This window comes from Falco rusticolus, chromosome 4 (assembly GCF_015220075.1).
Source record: "Falco rusticolus isolate bFalRus1 chromosome 4, bFalRus1.pri, whole genome shotgun sequence".
In the NCBI taxonomy this organism is placed as follows: domain Eukaryota; kingdom Metazoa; phylum Chordata; class Aves; order Falconiformes; family Falconidae; genus Falco; species Falco rusticolus.
Window position 1 is genome coordinate 78,478,956 of NC_051190.1, and position 21,410 is coordinate 78,500,365.

General features: G+C 37.5%; 1 protein-coding gene across 3 annotated transcripts in view; it reads left to right on the forward strand.

The window, feature by feature from the left end:
- UMAD1 (UBAP1-MVB12-associated (UMA) domain containing 1) overlaps window positions 1-21,410 on the forward strand; it is an 81,936-nt gene that overhangs the window by 5,844 nt on the left and 54,682 nt on the right. For all 3 annotated transcript variants that reach the window (XM_037383113.1, XM_037383116.1, XM_037383114.1), the window contains exon 2: window positions 2,060-2,174. In XM_037383113.1, coding sequence (XP_037239010.1) covers window positions 2,093-2,174 — 82 coding nt within the window. In that variant the 5' untranslated portion in view covers window positions 2,060-2,092. The remainder of the gene's footprint in view (window positions 1-2,059; window positions 2,175-21,410) is intronic.

A 21,410-nucleotide genomic window follows, 5' to 3' on the forward strand; every position in this document is an offset into this window, starting at 1 on the left:
AAGCAGCAGCTGGCCAGCCTGTGGGATAGTCAATCTTTAAATCTCAGGTGTGAGACCAGTTTGAATTGTTGCTGCTTTTGCCGTGTTCTATTTATATACTGTTCCTTAAAGCCAGTGCTTAGGCTTCATATAAGGCTCTGTGATCTACAGTGTGGAAGTGTTGCTGTCACTTGTAACAGCAGCATGAGGCAGTTTGTATCTGGTCAATCAGTGCTGATTGTGCAGTTAATTGCTACAGGTCACTAGCTAGGACAAAAAGTTTTGCTTGTGGTACCATGAATATTTGGGTGCAAAGTGAGGCATTCTGGCAAATTATTAAGCCAGGATTTTTATCTCTTTTTCTTTTATTTTAAATCCAAACGCTACATGGTATCACTCCTCTCTTTCCCATCTTCTAAAAAGTGTTCTTTGTTACATTGAGGCATGAAGTGAAGTTGCTGAAACTTGACACTGTTAGACAGTTAGACAGGACTTCTTTCTCCTGTTGGAGGTGTATATTAGATATTGCTATCCATTTGTCAGTCCCTTTCCTTTAAACGTTGGTGTCTGCAAAGTAAATCAGGATTCTGCTTCTCAAACTCTACTTCAAACTTGGAATGACATTATTCCACTTTTCCCAGTTTTGTATTGATGTTTTAATAGGGGAGGTCTTCACATAGCTTTCTTTAAACCTTCTTTTCTGTGTTTGTCACACAGCATGTTTCAGCCAGACCACAGGCTGCTCCATAGGCTGGCATTGTCCAGTGGTCTGAGTTCAGCCCTCGGTGGCTGGAGGCAAGCACACCTTCGAGGGGTGACTGCTGCTGCGGTGCCTTTTTCCTTTTCTCACTGTCCCAGCACTACAGACAGAGCTGCGGTTGCAGGAGTGGTCGGGGGAGATTCAGTTGCTGCATTCAGTCGTGCCAGTTAGGTAGTAAATAGTAAGTAGGTGGTGGTACACCAGTAGTCCTCTCAATAAGCTGAACCTGTGAACATGTGCTTTGTATAGTTCTGTTGGTCGTTCTTCACAAGAGTGATGCTTCCTTATAGAGCTTTTTTTACAACTTTTTTTGGAAGAAGAGAAACTATCTTCAGTCTGCATCTTAAAAGTTCAGAATAATGAGGCAATTGGCTTATAAGAATGTTTCACGCTGTAGCTGTTTCGTGGTGGTTCACAGGACTTAATTTTGTGAAAGCTGGCCCAACTACCTATTTTCTGGCAAATGCTTATGGGGTTTTTAATATGAATTTGTCCTTTTAAAGCTATTCAGAATTGCTTCTATGTAATCTTCCAGTCCTGAGAGAGAAGAGATACTGAACAGTCTTTTGCAGTTAACGTTTTTATCCCACTGGTTTCCTTGTTTTGTTCTAGCTGTTGTGAACTCAAGAGTTCTTAGCTGCTTTGAAAGATTCTTTTAACGAATTATTGTTACAAAAAATTTGCTATATAAAATTTTGTTCCAGTTTCTTTTAAGGGAATCAGGGGTAATTTAATCAGATCCACTCAAGTGTTAAGCTGTCTCTAAGATTGTACACTGGAAAAATGAAAGTAGATACTATGCTAATATTGTAGGGGTAGCTGGGTCGGTCTTTTTAATTGATGCACAGACACTTAAGCCTGAAAATCTCTAGTGCAATTTGCTTTATTCAAGTATTCCTGCATTATAAAGCTTCATTTTATATAGGATCATATTTGGGGCTTCAAAGTTTAGATCCTTTAGAACCAAATATGATGAGAAAGTTTGTGTAACAACAATTCAAAGTAGCAGGAAAATATGGAAACATGCTGGGTAAATGCTGAAGGGAGTTTCGTTCTTCTGCATTCCTTTTTATTTTTTTAATGGTTCCACTCCATTCATAACTTTATAGAAAAGCCTTTTATATGTCACTCTCTTTTTGCCTGTTGAAGTCAATTGCTACATCAACAAGGTAATCTGTCTGACATACAAATGCCTGATATTTCAAATGTGGTAATAAAGATTAAGCTGTGATATCATGTATGTGGCCTTTGGCATGGTGTGAACTTCTCATGGTAAATTCTGTTATCTCATATTTATTTAACGTTCTGTCTTCATTTTAGATAACAACTTAGAAGAAAAAAACCAAAGAGGCTATGTTCAGCTTCTTCCGAAAAAGTCAAGATTCAAAGAAGGTTACAGTGCCAGAAAGAGAAGCAGATGGATTTGTTATTGTGGGTAAGTGGTGCTTCTGTATAAGGCGATTCTTATCATCTTTGCAATGTAAAAATTTAGTTAAGATGCTTAGACCAAATGAAATGTTAAAAGAAGCCATGATAAAAATTGTTCAGGATTCTTACTTTTCTTGAAGGAGTTCATATTCCTAGCCTCATAATTTGGACTAAATAGCTGAAATTTTATTTACGTAAGTATTAAGTCTTATTCAAGAGCATTGAAAATGTAGTTTCTTGTTTTACTGTCATATTCTGAGCAAGGAGAAGTTACATCTTTACAAAAAAAAGAAAGCTCAGTGTTGAGGCTTTTAGCTTTATGATTAGCATTGCGGGAAGAGAGCATCTTACTGCAGTTGTCAGAGGACTGTTTTTTTTTCTCAGATTCCTTCCTTTTAGTGTTACCCCCAAATGTTGGGTTTTTTTTTTGTGTTAGAAGCCAAGAAGCATCTGTGTATTTCTAGTCACACGACAAACGTAGATGTTCTGTCTCAGAATCTGACTCTTAGTTTGATGAAAATTAAGCAATTTAGGGTTTTCAAAGTATTTTGAAAGATATTTCAAAGATTCAAAAACTAATCTGAGGTGTACTCACCTGTGAACTGGCTGAGTTTGCAGCATTGATCAAGATCTTTGACAGTCTTGTAGGATGGCTCACACATGCAGAAGATGAAGAATTTATTGCTGTCATGCTGTAACTGATCCTTTTCTTTTTCCTCTTTTGAAAATTTGTGTTTTCCTCCTTGTAAATCTGTCATCATCAATATTCAGCTTCTGCTGCTCTGATTTATTGACTTGTTCTTATCAGGAATCTTACAGTGTTTCTCTCTTTAAGTGTTACTTCTTCCGCGCATTTTCAAGTCACAAAAGCCTTGCCTCTAGATTATAAAAACCTAACAGTATCAGAGACTCTTGGAATGCTTTCTGAGGAGATCTTACATTCTTTCCAATAGTTCTCTGTTTAAACAAACCTGATCTCACATCTGTGAGATTGTGTTGTCATGTTTAATGGTTGCCTTCCACTAAATTTTGTTCATCTGCACTGGGTTTCATGACTACATCAAATCACCTCAGCACTTGCATCATGGAAGGGTCGAAGCAGACACATTGTCATCCCAAAAAAGTCTGGAGACCATTTAGAGTTTCAAATTCTGTAATAGGTGGAGAGTTCTGCACCCAAATATTGCTTAGGTCCCACAATTGCTGGTCCTGATTCTGCATTGAATTTGGCTTCATTCCTTTATCCTGAAATGTTATCAGTGACTATTTAAACTTTGTTCATATAAATTCATATATCATATAAATATTAGTTTGTTAAATATAAACTTAAGAACTACCAGTTTTGCTTTAATCTTATTTTATTTCTATTTATTGTTAGTTTTTTGCTCAGAAGCTACTATAGCAAACTGCAATGAAATGGACTGTAATTTCATCTTAACTAACTTTTAGTGGGCAAAAGAATTGCTGTCAACCTGCTCAGTGGCGCATATCATTGTCTTGCTAGATGGATGTAGTTGCAGTATTATAGGTCAGCATTTAAGTAGATACTTATCTAGAAATTTATTTTTGTTTAGGAGTAGTGGCAATCCAGAAAAAAACAAAACCCAGACCACAAGACTTAGCTATTCTGCTAGTTACTTTTCTATTACTCAGATGGGAGGTTCTGAAGCTTTTTTAAACTTAGGTGTAAAATATTCTTGATAGCACTAAATATCTTTAACAAATCTCAGTAGGATTATAGCACTATTAGTGTGAATATTGCTGTAGGCAACTTGAAGGGAGTGAGAATTTAATTTCTTGTGTTTTAAGTTGGTTCCTAAACCCATCTTTCATTCAAAGCATATAAGAACAAAAAGCATAGTTCTGTGATATGGTAAGAAGTGCTTTGCTTTTCTTTCTTGGAGAAAGAAGAAAAATACATCCTCAGGGGATGCTTGCTCCTGATTTCCACTGTTGTGGTCAGGAGAGCTTGTCTGTTTCAAATCCCTTGCAAGATTGTTCACACCATGCACCACTGCTGCCAGGAGTCTTACTGGAAGTCAAAATGAGACTTATCAAGAAAGAATCAAACGCCATGTCCATTGAATTATGGAATATATCTATTTAATAATGTAGTGAGAGTACTGAGCATCACAATTAAATATAGATAGTCAAGTGTGATTTTCCTAACAATATTTAATTATTTTAATTATTTCTGTATCATGTGATATTTGAGAAAGAGGGAAGAAGGTTCAACACTTTATTGTATTGAGAAAGATCCACCAGAGCTATCACCCTGTCAAATGTTGAGAATAATTTTTTTTTGGTTTCTTTTTTTTGTCATAACTTCTCCAAGTCCTGTTATATATTGCTGTATTTTAAATCTGCTTTTGCTTGTAGAATATCAATGAGTTTGGATTTTCATTGTTTGAATACCTATTCTTTGCATAGTAAGATGACTTTCTATGCAAAAAGAGGGAAGCAACAAAACCAACTTTGCAGAACAATAGCAAAAAGAAATTATCTGTTTTAGCTTTTGGGGCAAACATTGGATCTGTGGGAGTCAAGAAAAAAGAATTTGTAATTCACTCTCTAAAAAATAAATACAAAATGTAATTTTCTACCAGGAACTAAAGCATTTTTATGTCTTAACTACCAGTTCACTTATTTTCCAGATACTGGTCGTCACATCTGTTACAGAACATGCACCACTTTTACAGCTTCAGGAACAAGCAGAACTGTTATTCTGAAAAAGGAAAAGAGGCTTATGAAATAGACGTAACACATGTGATGTGTTTTGATGAGGGAATCAATTGCAGAAATATGAAAAATGTTTCAGGTGTTTCCTGATCATCACAAATTGTTTCAAAGGTTGACATTCTGAATGCCAGAATTAAGGCAAGCTTGGGGATCTTGAAGACTAATAGTTCTTAAGGAATTTCTCATGTTTTGTGGCTTCTGTAATATAAAATAAATTCCAGCCTAACATCCATTCCTACTGTTGCTAGCCCCAAAGAAGACAGGTTAGTGCTAGCATTTTGGTTTGGCACAAAGCTACAAATCACTCATCAGATCTCAAAGATGCATGTGACTGGTAGTACTAATCTCAGTCTAAGATCAGGAGTTGAAACACTGAGACACCAATGCTGCTTCCTATGTGTGTTTGGCAAGGTCAGAAACTCTGCAGACATCCACATGGTGCTGATGGTTCTACTGGGCTGGGTAGTGAGTGTTTTTTGCTTGAAGACAACTGAAATACAGAATTATAGAATGGTTTGGGTTGGAAGGGACCTGTAAAGATCATCTAGTCTAACCTGCCTGCCGTGGGCCAGGACTTCTTTCACTGTGTCATGTTCAAAACCCTGTCCAACCTGACTTCGAACACAATTTCTCTGGGCCAGTGTCTCATTACCCTCACCATTTTTTAAAAATTAAATAATAAATTCACTTGTCACAGAATGTCTGTATGTGTTCCTTAAAAAATACTGCTAAATGTTAGTTTTGTTTTTACAGGTTTAGTTTAAGATGCTGATGTGCAGAGTCTTGGTTACTTTTCCAGAAAAATTAGAAGTAAGCCAGCGTGAGGGAGCAGCGAGTGCTGGTGGCTCCATCAGCCTGCAGCTGAGCAAGGGTGCCAGGAGGGCAGGGCCTTGGACAGAGACCTTATTGACAAGGGATGTGGTGAGGTCCATGCTGCTCAAGCAAGGACAACAGAGCAGGTCTGATGATGGTGACCACGGTCAGCTGAGAGTCCAGCAATTGCCAGACAAGTTTACAGGGATAAGGCCGATCTGAGGCCAGGCTGGGAAGTCAGGTCGGAGGGTTGGGGTCATCAAGGTGCATGGGCAGGCACAAGCATCCGTGCAGGGTGGCTTGGGCAAAGACCAAGAACCTGAGATGAGGCTTCTCCTGCAGCTCTTTGCCTCAGGCATGATGGATGTGCTCAGGCTGCACTGTGTCAGGCTGGCCATGGGTGCAGACAGACCCCCAGGGCTGGGGAAGGAGCTGCTGAGCCTGGTGGTCCACTTAGGGCTGAACAGCCAGGATGGTTGTGCTCTCTCACTAGTATTTGGAGGCAGCACAGTTTATTGAGGAGCTCTTGATCTGAGCCTTTGACCTTGCCTGAGTTCAAGTCTGCTTTGTTTACTTTTAACCAATCTGTTTCATGGATTTAAGAGTTCGCGTTTGTTTAGTTTTCTCTCAGGGATCTTCTAATGTTGTAAATTGGAATGGAGTAAATGGCTTGGAGAAGCAGCTGAGTTGCTAGTGCTGATAAACTTGATTTGTAAACGTATTTAACTTCTGTTACTTCCTTGAACTTAGGACATCTTCCTGTTTGATTTTTTTAGATGTATATTAACATGGATTTTCAATACTGACCAATGGCAATTATTTCAGAGCTCTGCTCTCAGCCTTAGGTGCAAATCTCTAACAGGTGGTAGGGAGTATTGTTATTGACTTATAGGGAGCACTTAACTGTCACCTGAAGGTTGTTTTCTGAGATTCAACAATTTTGCTGTAGAGTTTTTCAAAGCTTCAAGAGCAAAAATGGACAGGCATGGGATTCTCGTTAGTGTGGAGTGACTGTCACAGATGCAAGGAGGCTGTGGCCATGGTGAGATGCGTTGGCAGGAATTTTGTAAGGAAGGCGCGCTGCGGCTCTGTAATCCTCCCTTTTCCCTACTGTGCTTTCATAGATCCTTGGAGGCCATCTAGAACAAGTAAGCAAATTTTGGTTTAACAGCTATTTATTATGCTTCTCACTGTTGGAGCATAGTTTTTGCCTGTTACATTTATTTCCTCTCAAGGGAACATATATTGTCATAGATAAAAGAACTTAGAGTGTTGGAAATCTCTGTCCAAGAAGGAGAAGGACTTGTGTTATTTGAATGAGTCTTGGATCTGTCAAATTAACAAATGTGTACCTTCTTTCAATGCTAATGTCTGAAGAGAAGGAGCATTACAGAACAAACACGGTCAGGCTTGCACCAACATCTAAATCCTCACAGAAAAAAGGAGGTGGGAACTACTAGTTTTCATCCTCTGCAATGAAATGTATAAGTTATAAAGCAAATATTTATTTCTTATTAAGAAACTAGAAGAGGCCTGGTATTAGATGAAAGGTGGAAAGTTTAGGAATTTTTTTGCAAGAAGCAAGGTGTTGTAGAATTCATCACTATTACATGCTGTGACAAAGTCAGGAACAAAATGAGATGCAAAAAGAGTACACAATGAGTTTGATAAATTATGATGGGTGATAGCAGATATTCTTATCACAAAATTTTGGTGGTCAGGTATGACTTACTATTTTAAGCTGATCTCTGCAAGGCATTCAAACTTTGATTTTATCTTAAATGAGGTACTTGAACCCCTGATGTATTCAGTATATATATTACTGAGTTAATTCAGTATTATAATTTGTATGGGATCATTCTCATCTGTAGGCAGGAGTATCCTCGCACAGCTGTGAGACTAAAAAGTATGATTTACAGCCAAATGAATTTTCCCTTTGTTAACTGCAGTTATATTGCAAAAGAACATCCTTAATAAATCAGGAAGTCTTCTGTACTGAAGATGTAAAAAAGTAAACTGATCAATACAGCTCAGTCTTTAGTGCTGGAAATCTTGACGGTTTACCCAAAGACCAATTTTACATATACTTGTTGCCTCCAACTCCCCATTTCTGTTTTGTCATGAATTTATTCTACATGCAGATAGTTTTTTGGGTACTTTTTATTGTAGAAGGAAGGATTGGATAAATTGCATATATGAATTGAGACACGCCCACTGTCACCCAACATCTAAAAAGGTCTTACAGTAAGATCCTTATTGTTTCCATGTTGAAGTTAGTGATACAGATCTCTACATGTATTTTTAAGAACTCTTTAAATGTTTGCTTCTGAGAGAAATGTGCAATTTTGAAGTCTTGAGGAGTGAGTCTGTTATGAAAGGGAAATTTAATATACTGATCCTCCCAAATCAAAGGACTACTCCTGTACTAATTTGTTACTGCAATTCAAATATTTTTTTTTGTTTCTTCTCTTTGTGTACACACCTGAAAGATTAAATGCATCAAGAGATTTGTAAAATCTTAGTGTAACTGCTGCTGTTTGTTTTTCTAGGAGTCAGTAGTAATGTATAGTAGATTCCTGTGAATCTCTGCATTGTTTTTTCATTAATATTTAAAGAGCTTTTAGCGGTGCTATTAAGGAAGGCTAGGTTGCTGCAGTGTTTTAAAATACACAGTTACATTAAAGAAATGCACAAGGCTTTGTGCCGGTTGGAAAAAAGCATTGTCTCGATGTCCTTTCACTTCCTGCATCAATGGGCTTAGATTACGTATTTTTATATAACAGTAAGTGCTTGTGTAGTTACTTCCAACCTTGCAGTTTTCAAATACCCAAGCTACTATTTCATTATGTTGTTTAAGTTTAAAAATATTTAATACCTTTATAATATGAGGTTGGGGGAAATGTTTTAATATTTTTATCTAAAGAATACTTTATATGTGTCAGCCAGTGCCACTGTAAGGGAACACTTGATGCACACCAAGAAGTTACTCTGTTAACTGACCTGTTTCTCGAAGTGCTGCTTTATGGGCTTTATACTTAAAAATCGTTAGTAGCTCATTTGGGCATTGAATTTTGCAGTCAGAGTTGACTGAAAAGGGTGGAGGAGGAATTCAGAAGAAGTAGTCCTCTACCGTTACTGATCCGTAGTTGCATAAGGAGGTAATGGCTACCCTTCATTCAGTAATGAAGTCAAACTAATCCTCTTGGGTACTAATTTTGCACAAAAACAAACTGCGTTTTTCAATAGTACCGCTAGATGGGGATTTCTCTTGTATTCAGGAGTTGTAGGGCTTTTCTCTCTCCCTTTCATGCTCAAACACACAAAGTGGAGTAGTAGTAATTATCAGTACACCATTTTATTAGACTGTAGTTTTTCAACAGATTTATAAAAAGCTTTTTCAAGCCTAATATCAAATCTGTAATGGCATTCCAACCTAATAAAAATAATGAAGCTTGAAATGTTGACAGCATGTATCTAGATGTTGGCTTGTAATTCCTTCCAAACAGATCTGTTGAGGCCCATGTGGGACCTAAATAACACAAAGAAGTAAATTTGCATATTTTACAGCAGGGGGAAAAAACAGAATGCAAAAACATGAATAATTAGGAGCACAAGCTTCATGCTATATTAATACTGTTGAAAAGCATGTGTTGATTGTATTCTGAAAGCCAGTAGTGATTTGGTTGAGTGAACTCAGCATCTCTTATGCAGATTAAAGGAACTGGGTTACAGAACAACTGAAATTCATTGTTTTGCTGTATAAGGAGGTATATTTCTTAAAGGAAATTTTCTTTTTCTTGGATTCTGTACAGCACGGAATCTTTCTGTTTAAGGCCTCATCAAAGCATGTTTTTGTTGACAAAAGAGCTGTGCAATTCTTCATTTACTTGTACACCTCTAGATTTTAAAAATAGTTCTCTCAGCCACAAATCAGTTGTTAGTATTTTTAGCACTTTAGTATACATGACCTACTTACTTTTCATTCCATAACATTTCTCTCTCCCCTTTTTTTTGGTTTTGTTTTTTGCTTTCTAAGGCTTGAACCCCTGAAACACATTCATGATGCTTCCATGCTATGAATTTGCTTATTTTAAAATTTGCAGAAGTGCCCTTCTTAGCATACAGGCCATTTTAGAATTGAATAATATGAATCCTTGCCTTCTGTTGAAGGCAACTTAAGATTTATAACAGAGTTATAATGAAAAAAAGTTATTTACTTAAAAATGGTAAATAGTATTAAAAGTGAGTTATTAATTGCTTTGCCTGAATATTGTCTTGGCCCCTTAACTCACAGCTATCTCCAAACTTACCTGGTTTTGAGCACAGACTCAAGGGAGGAGAAAAGAAAGAAGATGAAGACTTCTTGTTTAACTTCTACAGAAGTTTTAATTCTGGGGAGAAAAAGGAAGAATATGCTGCTGTGTTAGAGAGCTTTATTTTGGGGCTTTAAGATGAAAATGCACAGAACCAAACATTTTCAATCTGTCTTTTAAGCACAACATCTTAATTTGCATAACCAAAGAAGGAAAATGTTAAGATGTACCAGTCTTTTCAGAAGTTGATATAATTGTAAGAGGTTAAACAGGCATCTGGCAAAAGGTTGTTTTGAGGTCACAAATGCATCTGGCAGTTTGCTGCCAGCCCTCTTAGAAAATATTGGTTGGAGTTGCATTCCTGTTTTTCGTATTAACTGCTTTCTGACTTGGTGTATAATAGTCACTTTCTATGTGTCCAGGTCTCCAAGCTGCTCCTGGGAGGTTTGGTCCTACTGATTTTAAGTCTTGCAAATAGTGATGGAAGTAGAATATGCTGAAGTAAGAAAATCCTTTTTTTGCTAGAAATTTATCATCGGGAGAGATGAAGGCATTTCTTGGATGTGACTATTCTGCAAAGACATATTTCCATAGTGGACATAGTATTCTTTAACCTTTGCTTATAGTAGGGTGATCACTTTTGACACCTGGCTTCTGACAATTTTACTCCCACACACAGTAGTTTACTCTCTAGTAGTACTGCCTTAATCTATTGGTCCGTGTAGCATTCTTAAAGCAATTTGTAGGTTGGAATATAAGAAAGGAAAATAATGATTGCTTATTGTAAAACGGGGTAAAAATAGCAAAATACCATGTAAAAGTAGGGATTTTCAAGTGCTGCTTATAAACTTTGTTTCCCAGAATATGCTGATTATTAAATCTCTCTTAGAATTAAAAGCTTCTTTGTTTTATGATGCAAAGAAAATATTCCAAGACATGATAATATATTTTTAACCCAGGTCTGATTTTTCTCTATGAGGTGAACTTATAGCTAGGGCTATCTGAAAAACAAGAGGTGGAGAAGGTGTTGCAGGAGTGCAAGCTGCTGTTCTGGCAAGTGATAAATTCAGGTTGAAGTCCCTCTTTCAGCAATTTACAGCATAGTTAGAAGATCATTCTTTGCAAAGAGAGCCCTAGTCATTAGCCCATGCAATTGCTGCCTCTCTGGTTGGGGTAATTCAGACTTCCACAGATGTTATTTTTCTGAAAGAAAGGTTAATTTTACACACACCCCTCCCTATCTCTGGCAAAGAAATGTTTTTGTACAGTTTTTCAGTGGAAGAAGAAAGATTTCTTTGCCAAAGACACATTGTCTTGTTTATTTTTAATTATGTAGTATGAAGAAACTCAAGAAAGTTATGTTCTGTGTTTTACAAGTGCTTCAAGTCAGTCATGCCATAGGCCTCAATATGAAATAGTAACATAAGTGTAAGGCTTTACTTTATAAAATGAAAGATGGCTTGTCACCTTCTGCATAAAGGTGTTTTTTCTGTATCTGCTCATTCCTGGTATACTAGGTTAAGTACCTTCCAGTAAGGGCCAAAGAAATTAAAGGATATAGGCGATTTACCCAGTCAGTTGTTTTGCACTTCAGTGCTATTTCATCTGCTTCTGCCATAACACATCTTTGGTGGTTGCCAAAAATGTAATGTGCTTTCTGATCTCTGCTCACACAGCTGAATGATCGTCAGCTTTTTCACGCCGCTTTTCCCCCACAAATGACGGCTGCATGGAGTCAGTTCTGAAATTATTCTTTCTTCCTTTGGTCAAAAATAAGCATTTGCTCACAGCATTGACCATGGCTTGCTGGGGAAATGATACAGTAATAATTTTCTGTGACCATGATCATTTCACTTTGAGCTTTTTATATCTTTTAGTGAATTATTCTAGTGCTATTTCTGTTGTCATGGGGATGTCCTTCTATGTGATAGTAAAAAATAAAGAGGAATACAAAGACATCCTAGAAGTAGTGGGCTGCTTCATTTGTGCAGTTCGTTTCTTTAACAATTAGTGCACACTTTGCTGTTACTACAGTTAACCATGTGCATCACAGGATGCAATCACCATCTTAATTCTGTATATTCTTTCCTCAATGTACTCGTGGTTATTTGCTACAAAAACTGCGTATGGGGAAAAAATGATAATGGACAGAAATTCATTCAAAAGCTTAAGTGAGTTTAACTCAGGAATATTGATACAGTGTGCGTGTTTCTCTGTCTTTCTTTGTCCCACTAGCTGAGATAAATGTGGGACTTCAAATACACTCAGCAGATGTGTACAGTCTCTTCATTTCCTTCTTGTTTTTGTCAGGGTGTCTAGGTGAAGTTAGGGGAATGTGGATTAGTTAGGTGCATATGGATTTTGTATTTTGTCTATAAGAATACAAGTACAAACTGCTAGAGAGCGCTCTCGCAATTGGTAGTATTAAGTTGTTGATAGTGAGGTTCATGTATTTTGGTGGTTGGTTTTTTTCCCCTCTTTCAGTTACCCCCAGATTAATTATGAGGTCTTTGAGTACGTGACTACCATTAAACATGTACAATATACTCATTTTTTTCATTTTAAATGGGCAAGCTTCATTAAAATGATTCAAAGTCCCAGACCTTTCCTGGAAAAAAAAAAATCTAACAAACCACCAAAACCCAAAAAACAAACAACCAAAAAACCCTCTTGCTGTTAGACCATATAGTTCTAAATCTTTCCAGTGAGATCAGTGTAGACCAGCAACTGTTGTTCAGGAGTTTAAGCTCCAAGTTTTGCTGTTGTTCCAGGGTGAATAAGGGAGAGCAACAACTTCAAACCCACAAGATTAATTTTTATCCTTCTTTCAGTTTGTATGTTTTCAGTTTTTTTGAGAGGGAGGGAATGGGACTTTACGGCTATTTCTTCAGCATTTTATTTTTTCAGTGGGAATTTGTCTACATAATTTCTTCTGAATGATTTCATCCTTGGGTCTTTCAGAAGGGGAAGGCTATGACTAAGGAAGATTTGATTTACAAAAGCATTAGCAAAGCTATTACAGTAGAAAGCTTTAAAACATGGATATTAAATACACATACCAATACACCCTTCATTAGGAGAGAGAATTAAGGGGAGATTTTCTTTTGCCAGAACTGTTTTCTTTTACTAACCTACAAGTTATATCAACACGCTTATGAAGACATGCACAAATTGTTTTCCTTCGATTTAAACAGAATTTAATTTACTGACTCCAGTTGAATATAAACTTCAGTTGGGTATACCAGCTCTTATGAAAATTTACTCCTACTTTATCACTGAGTGAACCAGAGGTGAGACCCAGGAAAGAACTGGTAGTAGTTTGCAACTTGTGCATTGTGCTTTAAAAAGATAGGAAAGAGTGAACCAAGAAGTAGAATTAAATGTCTCTGAAATTCAGTTTACAAAATGTGTTTTGAGCATAGTTACCTAAAATGACCCGCTGGCAAAAGCAGAGGCCAGCAGTAAGCTTGAATTCTTGGTGTGCTCTGGAGCTGAAGTGCCTGGATTGAGGTGCCATACATCAAGCACGTCTGTCCTCTTGATTCAAAACCAAAAGTTGAAGTTACGGCATGTTCTTGGAATATATTTGGTGTGCACTTGTACTTATTCAAGCATTCATCCAAGAAGCAGGAGACCTCAGATCTAGTTATGCGTAGTCTTAGCGCAGTCAGATGCGCATCTTCTAGTATCAAAGTCTTAAATAGTCCAGTTGGGAGGATGCCCGCTCTTTATATTGGTGGCACAGTGGTTCTACTTCAATGATGCAAGATGGAGGCGCTGCTCTGATACTGCATTAATCAATGAACTGCAGTGACCTGGGAGTAAGGAGACTGGAATGCTGATCTCTACTCCCTAGCCTGTGTGTGTTGCCGGTTTGTGCTTTTTTTTTTCCTTAAACTGAAATGACTACAGAGTAAAAAAAAAAAAACAAACCCAAAAAAACCCCCCAAAACCCCCCCCCCGAACAAAAAGAACCCCCAAAACCAGCTTGAAGAGACAGGAGTGTGTTGCCAACTCTTAGGCATCGGGCTCAGACTCTTTCTGATTTGTTTTACCTCTGTCCCAGGCAACCTTTTGTTTTTGGTTGAACCAGGTCCAGAAGGAAGCGGAGAAAAGTGCCTCAAGCAAATTAAAGTGTAGCTGACCGGGGAGGGAGGGCTCCCTGTGGGAGGCAGGAGCCTGAATACTTTCAGACTACAGGGACCAGATCTCAGGTCCATTGCTCCCTGTTCACAGGGGCAGTTCAGAGGGAGAGGGGAAAAGCAGGATCTCATTTCCCCTGTTATAATTTCCAGGGAAAAGGTGCCTGTTATGCCTGGAATATGCTGTGGGGGAGGCAAGAGGAGGCAGGAGTTAAGCTGCTTCCCAATCAGATCCAGGACGGTTGTGTTTATGTGCAGAAGCGACAGTTAATGAATTTAGATCCCTAATGCATTTTGTGGATTCTGAGACAGCTGCTTTTTAAATTTTTTTTTCAACTATGCCTTTCCAGGCATCATACCCATTCTAATCTTGTTGATAGCAAAATATGGGTACTGTGTGAAGATGAGTTGTGGCTTGTTATGATATGTTTTTCATTTTAACTAGCATTAAGTAGCAGTCAAATTCTATGCTTGCAAGCCTTTGCTGTTGGACTGAATCACCTTTTTAGGAATATTAAGAAACTAATAAAAGAAAGAAGGGGAGAACTCTAAGAAAAATAATTGAGGATCATACTTTCGAGTGATATTCAACTTGTCACTGCCACGAATGCATTCATTATCTGTCAAAAGTTGATTAAAAAAAGCCCTACTTTGTCGCTGGGAGGTGTGTTGCAGGCACAGCTGCTGGGCAGAAGAGGGTGCGTTTTGTTTGTGTGTGCTCCTTGTGCCCATTTAGCAATCGGGGCCTGGGCCCAGCGTGGCTAGGGCTGACAGCGCCGGCTGGTCGAAGAAATGGACTCTTCCATGTAAAATCATAGTAAAAGCTATCCCAGCACATTCTGATTCCAAGTTTGATTATACCAAGTTATTGAGAACTATAGATTAGAAAATGTTTTACGCATTTTATTTGCCTGCCTATTGCTTTTTTTAAAAATTAAAGCACACAGTACTGCTGTGGAAGGTGGTTTAAAGTTGATCAGGGCCATAGTACAAGTGTGGGTCCATTCTTTATCCTTATACTCCTGAGCTAATTTGTCTTGCAATGTTTGTGTTTTTTGCGGTCTTAGGTTTTAAAGCAAAAAGGCAAAGCATTTTTTTTTTTTTTTTTAAATTAAAGACACCCCCACCCCACCCCTTCAATTTCTCTTGATATCTTTTAGTGGTTAAGCAATACAGGCTCATACCTGCTTAATGTCAGCTTAATGTCAGCAGTTATCTTTCAGCTGCATGTCTTACACACTGACCTTCATAACAGCTACTCCTGAGCAAGAAATGCTTTCTTTTCTAACCTCTATTTGACAAATCAAAGGCTAAGGGTGTCTGTGTTGCTCCTTTGTGTTCTGATTTCAGAAGGTGTGGTATGTGTAAGTGGTCTTGTCTACTACTTCCTTTCTCTCTTTTTTCCTACCTTCTCCCTTGGGTCCAGTGAAACTTCTGAATCCTCTGGGTTTATATTTCTTTAAGTCTTCAGCGCATTCCTGGCAGCATAAGCCATCTGTTTGCTTACATTCTGTAGCTAAAGCCAATGAACTTCTTGTGCAGAGAATGAATTATGAAGTTAAGACGTTTCTGGTGAGAACATGTCTAGGCACTTTTGATCTTGACTCTGGAGATCAGGCTTAACATGGGGTGGAAATGAACACACTCTGAGGCTTTTGCTTTAAAACTTCTATTTCCATTCTGCTACTCTTGAGTTTCCTCATGTATACCCTCCATTACCTTTGCCAACTGGAGAGCAACCATCAATTAATGTTGTTGTCTGTCTTGTGTGACTTAAAGTAGCCTAAGTGCTCTGATGTGATACCGGAAGTCTTAAGGACCAGCCTACTGATCTAGTGTTTCAGGAGTCCAGTGTATTCTGCCCCTTTTGAGAGGACTGAACCTTAGCGTGTGCTAAGCTGACATGCTGCAAGCAGAAGGTGATAGCTGATACGCTGTGGGAGTATGTTCAACTCTTGGTTTTAATTTTACTTTTTAAGTACGTTTGGGATGATATTTATTACTGTTAAACCACCCAGAAGAACAGAACTGGCGTTGAAATGAAAAAAGCAGTTAGTTTTTGGGAGGCCAGGATTTTGAGTTTATTCTTTAAGATAACTAAATCGGTAAATGCTATATACACTGCCTCCAGAAATCATCTGAAGGTCAGAACATAATGTAACATGGTCCTTGGCCTTCTTTCTTCCCTCCAAAACAACAGCTTCTAACTGGGAGCTCATTTTCTTAATTCTAAATTGAATTATGTGTATGAAACCTAGTTTTGAAGTAGAGAGTAACCAGGGTAAGTAATGTGACCCTCACTGCTTTAGAAACATGCTGAAATGCTAGTCAAGCAGAGGCAGAAATCTCCTGAAGTGCATTTACTTTTGCCAGTTGTTAAAATCCTGTCTACTTTTAGATACTTCTGCTTCTGATGTATTTATTAACAAAAGACAGATAGAAGAGTCTTGGCTTGTACACTTGATGGACAAAAAGATATCCAAGGGAAGAGCTTTCTGTATTCTTACGCTCCCCACATTCTAGTGGGGTACTAACTAATCCAAAGTAATTTTTCTTCTTAAATGGAAGCATCTTATTTGTAGATATTACTATACACACTGAAACTAAGCAAGTTCGGCTCTTTCAAAGATGTATGGTGAAGAAGCTCAGGAGTGGTTCGTAGATTCCCTTGAAACCTTAGGGATGTATTTGTTTGTTTGTGGTCATGTCTGTGGCTTTCCTACTTTCCCAAGGTGGATTTATGTACAATTTTTTTTTGTTAGTAAAACTGAGGTTCTCTTGCCAGTGAGCATAATTCATGCTATAGTCATGGTGGAAGTGTTTGGATGTTTTAGATCTTGATGTAAACTTTGTAGATAGATCAAATAAATACAGTTTGAATAAACAGCATTGTGGATGGGGGAGGCTTTGTTATATTTAGTTTATTGTAAACTGAGTGTCTGGTTACCTTTTTTCCCCCGTAAGTTCTGTCCCTTTTTTAGCTCGGGAGCGTTGATTATTACCCTTTTTTTTCCCCCGGTTCACACATTATAGCAGAAATACTAGACTATGGAATTGATCCTTATGGAACACTACTAAAACTGTACTGCACGTGTGCCACCTGCTTCTGAACAAAGTATTTCTAGCAAGCCATATGTATATGCTTTTCTGTTGCCAACGAATTACTTTCTGAACAATGAATTGAAGGAATAGCCTCCATTAAAATACGTGTGTGCACTGGAGATAAATTCAGTATAGTTATTAAAGTTGAAAAGATTCAGTGCTAAATGTGGAGTTAGTAAAGTGAAGCAGAGCTCCACAGTTCTTGACTTTTTCCTGTGAGATCTTCCAGGGGAGTTCCTCAAGAAGTCAAATAACAAGTAGGCAGAGTAGCAAAAGGCTGAGGAAAGACTGAATATCTCGTCCAGTCTCATAACACCGTTTAATTCTTCTATTCTGGTATTCTACACTAGAAGAATACCAAGATATAATTGGGTGTGTTGGTATCTTCCATGATCGTGCCCTCTTTACAAAGGGGAATTTCAAGAGGTTAAACATTGCATATGATGGAACCACTGCAACTAAATCCTCTGTTAATGCATTAGAACAGGAGAGGAAATGGGAGAGGGACCAAATATGTCTTTAATTTACCTTTGAACTAACCAGTTTCAGGTGGCCTGTCTAGTAGGTTCGTTTGTCCATGTAAATTAGTGTCCTTCTGACCCCAAAGCTAACAAATTTAAAAATGAAGATGTAGACAGATAGAAAAAGCATAACTTACCAGAGACATGATACATAGTATTATCTATCCCTGTTCAGAATTCAGCTTCTGTTATTCATAAGACATATCTTAAAGAAACCAATAGCTCTTGGCCAGCTTCCAGACACTTGGGGAAACTATAGGTTATAATTACACTTTACAAAAAAAACACAACAAAAAAACCCACAACAACAAAAACAAACGAACAAGCCCCCCCAAAAAACCAAAAACCCAACAAACAAAAAAACCCCCAACTTCTTGTAGCCAATTATTTACTTGTGTCTAAGTGCTTTTATTTAAATAAATATTGTACCAATGTGAAAGTTCAGTTCTTAAGAAAATAAGCCTAATCTTTAGGAGTTCTTCTATGTGAATCTGTGTCAAAGACAGAGATACGATCATCTATACAAATTGTTGGTTTCAAGATTTGGCCACGAAAAGTTGTCTTTCCCTGTGTAAACTGAAGGCACTATTAGTCTACTTACCTGTAGTAAGCTTACTTACCTGTAGTATGCTTACCTGTTATTTTTTGCATTGAATGTAAGTTGAAAGTTGAGGACATCTATTTTGTATACAGCTGTGTGTGCATTTTCAATATAGGAGGAAATACAATCAGTTCAGCATGACTGGATTACTATAAATAGTTCTAGAAAATACCTTCATTTCCTCTCCACCTTTATTTTTGTCAGGGGCCTTACTGACTTTTTATCAAAGTTGAGTGTTAATTTTTATTTTAAAAATTCAAAGTTACAACAGAGAGTGGTGCCTGTACTTAAAAAAATATTAATAAAATAGAGCCCACCTTATCAAAAAATTTTGGACGTGCTTTGCTCATTGTTTTTTAGGGAGGTAAAGAATTTTACTATTGCAGATAATAATGATGAAAGCAAGAATGCAATATATTATTGTGCTAAAACTATAAAAGGTTGTTTTGTGAACTAAATAGTTCATTTCTGCATTCATAGGAGAAAATATAGATTTCAGGCCTTTTTTTCCTTCAGGTGGAAGCTAATTAGGTAAAAAATATTTTACAGTATTTCAAACTTCATTCCTAGGTGAAAAAGTTGATTTTTTAATAGAATAGTTATGCTTTCTAAGTGTATCATCATCTGCTAAACTAATGTGACTTGCTCACTTCTAACTGGGTATGAAAAGCATGCATTTTGTGAGTCACGTAAGTGCAGGCTGCAATAATACACAATACATAGTGCAGCTGAAGAGAAAAGCACCTTTCAGAAGAACTTTCTCCATTACGAGCAAACCCCATATGGCCAGCTGTGCTATGGCTTTACTGCTCACTAGCCTTAGCCCTCCTCCCTTATTCTCCTTCGGTCCCATCCCTTCTCCCACAAATCTCTCCTTAAATGGCTTGGCAAGGAATGGCACCTCCAAGACTAGCTGGCATGCTGGTCCAAAGTCACATAGCCAGCACACAGGATGGTAGCCACCCTCAGATAAGCCTAATGGAGTGCTTGGCTTTGGGCCACTGGTGGGTGGGTAACAACCGACTCAAGCAGCTGCTCGCAGCCTATAACCTGTGGTTGCACTGTTCTGGTTTAGCAGCTCTGTTTTAGGGACTTGGTTGAAGTTTAATTGACGCAGTCCAATGATCACAAAAGTTATTAATGAATAACAAAGGAAAACACACAGGCCATCCAACCTGAAAAGCTTTTTTTTTTTTTTTTTTCTTTAAAAAAGACTTTAGCTGTGTACTACTTGAAGCTTTAAAAACACTAGGGTTTTTTTTGTACCCCTTACCTGTGAAAGGGTACGTATGCATTGTTATTCTAAACCTTTTCATTTATAAATATTTTTCAACCTTTTAAAAATTTTTTCCTTTGTTGTAAACATTACATAAAACTTTATTAAAAGTGGGAAAAGTGTTAGATTTTCATGCTGAGTCGCTGTTATTTTTGCTTTCAAAATTGCATGATTCAGCAATTTATTCTTTTATTGGTATAACAGAATAATTTATGTATACAAGACTTGGTAGATTAGTTTTGCATCTACAAAAACTCAAGTAGCTGTAGCTTAGTTTGTTCCATAAACACAACTGAAGTATTGTGATACTGGATTGATAGTAATTGGCTTTTTTGTAGGTTTTTTATTGATACTATTTTTATCCTTTGTTTAGAATTATTTCACATAACTGCCTAAATTCTGGTGAGTTTTACCCCAGTTTAGTTTGTTAGGGTTTTGTGGGGGGTGTGTGTGTGTTTGTTTTGTTTTGTTTTTTGTTTGTGTTTTTTAAATAAAAAGTAGTCAAGCCATGTAAAAGTTGGATGTTAAGTGTTGTGCCTTCCTGTTATGAAACTTGCTGCAATCCCCAAATTCAAAGTAGATTGGGAATGTGTGCAAGACATCAAGAACAACAGAACAAGGGAGTATGCAATGAAATAAGTGCTGGAATGTTGATCGATCAGGATGACTCTCCGCAGAAATACAGCTATGAACTTTGCTGTCCGTAAAACCATCTTATTAGGTGAGTTCAAAGCCTGTCATCAGTGAGCTTGCTTGTTTGAATAGAAACAACTATAGGCAACCTGTCTGAGAGCAGCCATATGCCAGAGGCTGGCTTAAGAGCATGATAAGCCAATGATGTTTAACAGATGGATCTTTCCGTAAATGAAAGTTGCTGGCTTTTGCAAATCTCTATGCTAACTAGATACCTGCATGTTTTGATATCTCAAATTGAGTCCTTTAAAAAGGAGGAAAAGCAAGTATACAAGAGAAACATTCAAAAAAGAAAAGCAAAAAAAAAGCATCGGTTTTTAGAAGTCACATAAATTGGGATCAGGACGCCCTTGCTTTTTGCTGAGAACACATGTTACTACCTGAAATTGTAGTGAAGGTGATCGAGAATAGATGGATGAAGTGTGATACATTGTGAAAGAGAAGTCAAGTCTATAGAGGTAATGCTCGATAGCTTCCGAGCCACCTTAACTGTATGTATACCAATGCATCTGCACAGGTATTGCAAATTTGTTGTTTAAACTGGTAGATTCCAGGGTGTTTTCAACGGTAGTTTAGGTGGTTTTAGTGGTATGTTTAAGGCACTTACTACAGTACCTTGATACACTTAAGAAAATATGTTTCTTAAATCCGAACTTTTTCAGAAGTGGAGTGAAAGCAGCTTTTTTCCACAATGAGTTAAGTACGTGTGCTGTATCCCACTGTGAATTCAGGTTGAAAAACTTACTCCCATGCTAGTACAAAAGATGGCTGATGATCAACAGATTCAGGTAAAGTTAGAACGTTTTATAAGGCTGCAAAAAAATCTGTAAGTCTCCAAAAAAAGTAGTCATCATCTGTATTTCTGCTCTGTCTTTTTTGTCCTTCCTCCATGTTGACCAAGTTAGCTTTCACTAAGAATTGCAAAGTCTTGATATGATTAAGTGGAGATTTTAGAAAGTTAAACAGTTTTGTATATTTGACATATTGAGATAAGGTGTTTAATATTGTCTATAGATAGTTTATTTTTAGTAAAATGTAAGTAC